Here is an 8,696-nt window from a genome sequence, read left to right as displayed (position 1 = left end):
GTAGTGAAGTAGTAGTAAGAGTAAGAGTAAGAGTACAGACTAGTAGGACAGACAACTTAAGTAGTAGTTAAGTATTAGTAGTAGTAGTACTAATGATTTGATATTGACGACCACTGCTAGTAAGTATCAAGACAGTGACAACCACTGCTAGTAAGCATCAAGACAGTGACAACCACTGGCATGTGCTAAAAGTAGTAAGCATCAAGACAGTGACAACCACTGGCATGTGCTAAAAGTAGTAAGCATCAAGACAGTTGAAAGTATGCAGTGTAAGTGCCATGGAGCCCAATCAAAACCAAACACAAAACATAGAACAAAATATCCTCCAGCTTCTATGTCAAACATGATAAGTACTCGTGTTGTTTCTAGGATGCTGGAGAAATTTAAAAATAATGTGGAGAAGCAACAAGTAGAGCAAATGATGGATTGGCAAACAAAGCTTGTTATGATGGACTCCAAGGAACAACAGTATATCCTCCAAGTCTCAAATTATAAGGTGAATAGCATTTTGTATTATTTATATTAGGAGTTGGCTTTTGCTTGTGCTTCCGGTTCTTGATTTTGACATGCTAGGTGTGGACGACAATCACCTAAATCCAAACTGTCAACTAATACAGTCAAGCAAGTATCATAGTCCAGCAAGTAATACAACTTTACTATCATAGTCCAGCAAGTAGCACAAGTTTTCATAAAAAAATACAGTCAAGCCAGCATGCTAGAACAATGCAGCAATATTTTGACAAGCAATCTAGCACATCTCATTACGCTGAAGTCAAACTGATAACTCAACAATGAAAACTAAATTCTTCTCTGCAATGTCATGTATCAATCCAACCATAGTTCAAATGCAAGAACCTACCACAAATCATATCATGTCATACTGCAAATAAGAAATAACATGTGTACTTGCTGATAAAAAACAAATAATTAAGTTTTACTATAGTATATAATCCAGGAAGTCAGAACAAATCATTAAAGAAATAACATGTGTACTTGCTGCTAGAAATTTCATGTTCATCACCAGCACCATGTAAAAAAATCCTGGTACTAATTTTTGACAAGACAATCCTTGTACTTGCTGCTAGTAAGCAAACTGCATTCTTATTTGCAGTATGACATGATATGATTTGCAGTATGACATGATATTCTTATTTGTAGTTCTTAGTAAGCAAACTAAATTCTTATTTGTAGTATGACATGATATTCTTATTTGACAAGAGAATCTAGGCTACCAAGAGAATCCTGGTACTTGCTGCTAGTAAGCAAACTGCATTCTTAATTTCTAATCCGTTGACAAATTGATATCCCGATACCTAAATTTTTGAAACTGTCACTCTAAAAAAAACTTCAATCCTAAACCTGTGTATAAGCAAACACAAGCATACTAATTTTTGAAACTGCTTATATCATGTTCAATTTCATTCCCTTCAGTGGTACATCTAACAAATACAAGCAGTTTTGTAACCAGATATAAAGATAAACAATTTCATTCCCTTCAGTGGTACATCTAACAGTAGCATGTACCATTTTCTAGTGTGACTAACTTAGTGGGAGTTTCCTCAGTGGCTGGTCCTTTGAGCCCAACTGTACGAATTACATATTGAGAAGTGAAAACATGTTCAGGACCACCAGTGGTTTGCTACTCAATCTTACGACAAGTCTGAAGGCGAAGGCATAGAATTGCATAAGCAATATAATTAAGAAGAGCAAATAAAATCAGTTCTGGACTTATATGCTCAGCATTGAGGCTCATTATAACTCTAAAATAGAAAACTTCTATCAATCATAAAACCATTGTCATATTTTATCCAACAGCTAGGACGTCTACAAATCTCAGCAGCTGAGCAAATTTTGCGCTATGAAAGTGTTCTCAAATACAACTTCGCACTAAAAAACCACACAAAAATAGTGACAGCTCAAATTACATACAGTGAACTCAATTGCCCGCAAAACTACTAACCATCCGCCCCCACTTCACCTTGATCGCCAAAATCGAAGCCTTACTATGTTCAAAACACAGACAAGGGGGACAAGCTGGGATCAGGGGATGGGAATCCTAGCATAGGATTCTTCAGCCTCTGTTCAAGATGGGGATGAACAGCAGAGAAAGGGAGAGGAGGAACATACATGTGTCGTCGGTGTGTGGGGGTAGGGGGCCGGGCGCGGGGCGCCGGGAGAGTGCGTCGTCGGCGTGCGGGGGCGGGACGTCGGGGGCCGGGCGCCTAGGGCCGGGTGCGGGCGTGGGACCGGCGGCGTGGCCGGCGGCGGAAACCCTAGGCACGCAGGGGCAGGCGCCGGGGGCCGGGTGCAGGACACCGGGGGCCGGGCGCCTAGGGCCGGGTGCGGGCGCGGGACCGGTGGCGTCGCCGGCGGCGGAAACCCTAGGCGCACAGGGGCGGGCGTCGGGGGCCCGGTGCGGGACACCGGGGGCTGGGCGCCTGGGGCCAGGTGCGGGCGCGAGACCGGCGGCGTGGCCGGCGGCAGAAACCCTAGGCGCGCAGGGGCGGGCGCCGGGGGCCGGGTGCGGGACGTCGGGGGCCGGGCGCCTGGGGCCAGGTGCAGGCGCGAGACCGGCGGCGTGGCCGGCGGTGGAAACCCTAGGCGCATAGGGGCGGGCGCTGGGGGCCGGGTGCGGGACACCGGGGGCCGGGTGTGGGCGGGCGCGGGCGCGGGATCGGCGGCGGGGGCGGCGGCGGAAACACTAGGCGCGCGGGCAGCCTGACGGCGTCGTCGGTGGAAGACAGCGCCTAGACGACATCACTCCCGTGCGCCGTCCTATTAATACTCCCTCCTATTTCTTGGGGCAATTCTTGATCCAGCCGCCCCTACAAATACATTTGTAGGGGCGGTTCCTGATCCAACCGCCCCTACAAATAGTTTCTATTTTTTAAATTATAAATTCTATATTTTTTATATTATAAAAACACAAAGTAATATAAAAAAATTGTGTATATGCACAAATATAATATTTTGTATTATTCTATATATGAATAAATATATATAAACAATTGTAGTCAAAACAATATAGAAAACAAAAATTAAAAATTTGAATTTTAAAACTTCGACTACAATTTTATGACATTAAATGAAATAAAATGAAAATGTTGTAATAAATGAAAATAGAGTGGATGTTCAAATAGAGTCATCTAGATGTTGCAAAGGGTAGTCTCACACACATGCATAAAATGTAGTCTCACCATCATTATTGGCACCACCTTCGTCGTTACCATCCCAACCACCAGCATCACGACCTTGTTCATTACCAAACTTGAAATCCATTCGTGCATCAAGCTCTGCTGAATATTAGGACAGGGATTCTATGGTTTCGTCATCGTATTCCTCCCCATCCTCGTCGTTAACAATAACCGTTTCACCATGATGAATCCACACTGTGTAGTCCTCAACAAATCCTCACATAATCAAATGTGATCTGATGATAGTCACATCTGTCCATGCCATACGGTCCTTGCAATCTTTACAGGGGCAAATAATTGTATCCTTATTCTCTTTCAATGTCGTTGCATGCTTCGTTGCGGCTTCAATAAATTTATCCACCTCTTCACGGAAACCTGCCTTGAACCTTAACGAATCATACATTCAAGAGTTCATGTACTCCATCTTTTACAACAACAACAAAACAAACATTAAAGGACTACTTAATCAGATATATATAAAAATGAATCAAAGTAATAATTATTTGAGAATAATTGTATATACTTCATATATATATATATGAATATAAATCTAATATAATTACATGAAGCATACAAACACACCATGGTAGTGGAAAATTAATTAATGACCCATTTATCCATAAATAATTAAAATACATATTTATCGATTACAATAAACAATTTCAAAGACAACAATTAGCAATAATTATACTTTACCCAATATCTTTCATACAAACCCTAGTCCAATTTCATCAAACATAAATTTACAAAAACGAAATTAATAAAAAAACCAAACCCTAGATCTAGATCATCATGCACATGAAACATCCATAAAACTAACTAATTGTTCACTAAAATCAAGAAACATGGACCAAATAAGGGTATGATCTTGTTCCCCTCCTTAATTTACCATAGTACATTTAAAACTTAGGTCTAATTTGCTTCATAAGTAGCTCAAGCACTATAGAAGAGAGAGAAAAATAAAACTCTAATTACTCACTAACCAACCATTAAAACTTTAAAAAAAGTATGGAATAGCATTTTCTTACCTTCTACAACCTCTTCACTAAAAGATTTGAGACCAAAACCTTCTCTCCTTAGTAGAGCAATTTTTGGGAGGTGCCCAAGGCCTCCCCACCTTTCTTTCATGGGTTGGAGTGAGTGACCCGAGGAGGAAGAAGGTGATGCATGTGTTTTATATGGGGGGCATTTGTAGGGGCGGCTGGTGATTGAGCCGTCCCTACAAATCGGAGCTATAAATACAGGGCCATTTGTAGGGGCGACTCAATCACCAGCCGCCCCTACAAATACCATTTCCAGGGACGGTTGGTGATTGAGCCGCCCCTACAAATCAGACCCCATTTGTAGGGGTGGCTCGTATCACCAGCCGCCCCTGCCGTTCCATTTGTAGGGGCGGCTGGTGTCTGGGCACCCGAGCATGCCACTATAGAGGCAGCTCCATCACCAGCTGTCCCTACAAAAAAATTGAACCGTTGCTAAAAATCATTTTTTACGTAGTGGGTTCTTCAATTAGTAATGGTAAGATTCTTTTTTAGTAAAAGGCTTTCTATAGACATCATTTAGATCCTTCATTTAACGATGAATTAATTGTTTCATACATCATGAAGATGGGTTTTGATAAAACTGAGTGTGGTTAAATTAAATGCCATAAATGAAGTGCCCATGCCACATCGTCGATCACTTACCAAGCACAAGCAGTAATAACAAATTAATAACCACGCAGCGCCTTGCCACGCTTTGAGAGTAAATATATATGTCTTGTTTTCTCCCTTGGCAGTTCAGCTAGACACCACCAGGAGAACCATGCATGCACACAATCGAACGGTGCCATGTAACAGGAGAAGATACAAATTTTTTAACAATTTGTGAAATTTTAGAGACTTCTGGTGATAGGAAGAGGCAGCAAAGTATCCATTGTCGATGCTGCTCACAGGATCCTAGAAATGGGCAGGAGCTAAAGGTTTCATGACAAAACACAAGGACTCCGAGTATAGCAAACCGTGGCCACATTTTAACCAGCTTTTTGCTGCGTAACACAATCTTTTTTGTGATTACAAACCCTCAAGCAATACACTTGGCTTCCGAACATACAAGATCATATTTATTTGATTTCAAAGAATCTTTATGTAGGATTTTCAATAGCCTAATATGCTCAAGCTTGTCTTAAACGAGCAAGCAGTAAATACTTAATTGTACTAGCAACACAAGCGACAAGGGAAAAAACGCAACTTGGTTATTTGTTCATTTTTCTTTGTATATGCACTTCCATGTTTTTTTGTGTACCAATAATGCATCAGTTTCAGCAAACTGTGCTCCAATGTACTGTTCAAGATGAATGTTTGAGGGAGAATGTCAACCTATAAGAACGTTTTCATCTTCAACTGTAGTTCCATTGTGCTATCCATGCTTGTCAGCACAGCATGTTTCCATATGCTTACGAGTTACACATTACCTACACAGCTAGCTGTGCAGAAAAAAATTGCATGTACATATACTTTTCTTATAAGGTTCTAAATTGACAAGAGTAGCAATTTATGGACACAAATGGCCACTTCTAAAGTCCCCATGGTACAATAAATATGTAGGGTTGAAGGCACTAGTACGTATTCGGCTTGTTCGCTGGTTGATTTCTGGATTGATAAGCCCGGCCAGTGCTGGTTTGTTATGAGAGAAAAACACTATTGTCTAGCTGATAAGCCCTGGCTGAAACCAACAAGCGAACAAGCTAATTGATGCCACCTAAGAACTCCATTGTGCCTCCATTGTGCCTCTAGAACATTGTAGACTCGTCTAGTATCACAAGCTTACATTACACGCCAAACAATAATAACTAGTATATGGCCTGATTCTTGAAGGGTACCATTATATATTCGACGGTAGCACCACCATCTTGCTTCACTGTATGGCACCCGCGGAGTTTGTTGACAAATATAGGAGGGGCCAAGCTATGTACATATTTCTTTGGCCTGTTCGGCTGGTATTAAAGTCGGCTGATAAGCCGGTTAAAGCTGTTTTGTTGTGAGAGAAAAATACTGAGCTGATAAGCCGGCTAATAAGTTAAGCGAATATGCCCTTTGTTTAACAAATTTGCTCCCTAAACTCACATATTCTATAGAAAGTGCACAGGGTGAGGAGTGGCCATGGCCCCGTTTGGCCTAGCTTAAGCTCCACCCCTACTGTATGGTAGCACCACCATCTTCCATCTACTGACACGAGGAAGAAAGGCTAGGGATAACATAAAATGGAGGAGAAAGAGCGGGTAGAAGAAGAAAATACCACAAATGTTTATGCATTGGAATGGAGGGCAAAAGGAAATATGCGACGGCAACTCTCTAGTATGAGACCTTCTAGGTTCTATCATACTAGATGGCCAGGTGACGGCAAACTGAGCCTAGCTCAGTTAGTTAGGTTTCTTGTGGTGGAACATGCCCATATGGGTTCAAGTCCTTGACTTGGCACATGTGCTCGCATTTTACTGGATTTATTTTAGGATTTAACGACGTTGTGCTTTCAGTGGTAGGCGATGTTTCCGTCGACAGCGAGGCATCTGTGGTGACTTCGTCAATCTCGAGATGTGCCGGCACAGTCTTTCAAAGGTGATCATAGCAGTAGGGTTTGCGTGTGTGTTCATAGTGGTGAGCATATGTGCGTGTTGTAAGCGTTTGCATCTGTACCTGTGTAATTCACAAGAAAAAAAGATGGCCAGTTGACGATTATGAGTTCACAAAGAATAGCCTCAGCCCAAATGCTTTGGTGTGTTACTCAAGCTAAGTCAGCTTCATCTACAAGCTATTGAACTAGATGTTTTGCAAAGCAGAGTATGACAGTTCTTGTGCTGGATCCAGCCAGTTTTTTTGCCATGATCCATTCCGGCAAGGTGACACCAGGCACAAAAGAATCAGAGTGTGTTGATCTGTTTTCGTAAACTATTTCTCTACTTTCAGCTCTAGTTATCATCTTTTTTCTACCAAGAGTGCACGAAATGTTCACAAGGAAATCGACACATGCATTCATTGTTACTTACCTTAATTGTCTTATACTCTTCATCCCATAGGCCATGTTCGTTTCTCTTATAATCCGTGCTTTTCTACTTGTTTTTTCAGCTAGAACAATGTTTTTCTCTCACAACAAATCAGCCGAAACAGTATTTCGGCTCGTTTTTTTAGCAAAACGAACGGGGCCTTAGAGCCTGGCTTACAGGAGCAGGGGTGTTTATTGAAAACTGACAGCTATACTCCATCAATTTCTCGCCTCTGAATTATCTACCATTTGTGCTCTATAGTTTGGAACTTGGAAGACTCCACCTGTCATACATCCATCTTTTAGAGTCTCTTATTATCAGTGTCTGATATGTATGCTTTTGCAAGATCAGCTGAATTACACTTCGGAGTGAACGAAGCAAAATGTAATATGGTTCAGCCCCGTTTGGCAAAGCTTTCAGAGTTGATTCTCTGGCAGGAGCTCTGCCAAATAGTTTTTCAGAGAGAAGTGATTCTCCATTGATTCCATGAAGTGATTCTTTGAAATGAATTAGGAGGCTGGGAGCAGAAAAAAGTAGCTTCTCCTGATTCTGTGAAGTGATTCTCCATCATGATTTGAAGAGTTTATACTAAAGAATCAAAGAGAATCACTTCTCTTAGAGAATCAGCTTCCATAGAGAATCAGAATCAGATGGAGCTCTACCAAGCAAGCCCTCAATTTCAGTTTGGAAAGTTATTTTGCTGAGAAAAGTTATATTTTCAAAGTTCAAGTAGCATGTATTAACATACTAAATCCGTCTCAAATTATAAGACGTTTTGACTTTTTAGATACATTGATTTTACTATGTATCTAAACATAGTGTATATCTATGTGTATAGTAAATGCAACGTATCTAGAAAAGTTAAAATATCTTATAATTTAGAACAGAGGGAGTATGTAGTAATTCAGTGCAATAGTGTATATTGCGCCCATGTCATGTTGTCCACTACCAAACTACAAATAACATTTGATTGCAAAAACTATATTGGTAGGAATTTTTATAGCCTAATATGTTCAAGCTTGTCCTAATTAAACGAGCAAGCAGTAAATACTTAATTGTACTAGCAACACATGCCACAAGCGAAAAAGGGGAATGTTGATCAATGAAACTTGGTTATTTGGTCGTTTTTCTCTGTATATGCACTTCCATGTTTTTTTGTGTACCAATAATGCATCAGTTTCAGCAAATTGTGTTCCAATGTTCAGGACGAATGTTTGAGGGAGAATGTTACACAACCTACAAGAACATTTTCATCTTCAATTGTAGTTCCATTGTGCTATCCATGCTTGTCAGGACAGCACGTTTCCATATGCATACTAGCTACACATTAGGTACACACTTAGCTAGCTGTGCAGAAAAAAAATTGCATGTACGTATACTTTTCTTATAAGTTTACTAATCCACAAGAGGAGCAATTTATCGACACAAATGGCCACTTCTAAACTCTTCATGGTACAATAAATATGTAGGGCTGAAGGACA

The 8,696-nt window shown here is 40.9% G+C and overlaps 1 protein-coding gene across 1 annotated transcript; it reads left to right on the top strand.

Moving 5' to 3' along the window:
• The first annotated feature begins 343 nt into the window (after positions 1-343).
• LOC136548360 (glycine-rich cell wall structural protein 1-like) lies at positions 344-2,722 on the top strand. Its single transcript, XM_066539919.1, has 2 exons — positions 344-496; positions 2,153-2,722. Exons 1-2 carry the CDS (start codon positions 344-346, stop codon positions 2,720-2,722), a joined length of 723 nt encoding a protein of 240 aa, XP_066396016.1.
• The last annotated feature ends 5,974 nt before the right edge of the window (positions 2,723-8,696 follow it).

Source organism: Miscanthus floridulus, chromosome 4 (genome assembly GCF_019320115.1).
Source record: "Miscanthus floridulus cultivar M001 chromosome 4, ASM1932011v1, whole genome shotgun sequence".
Taxonomy (NCBI): Eukaryota; Viridiplantae; Streptophyta; class Magnoliopsida; order Poales; family Poaceae; genus Miscanthus; species Miscanthus floridulus.
The sequence above is the reverse complement of the archived record's forward strand: the minus strand, read 5'-3'. Positions and strand labels throughout refer to the sequence as shown.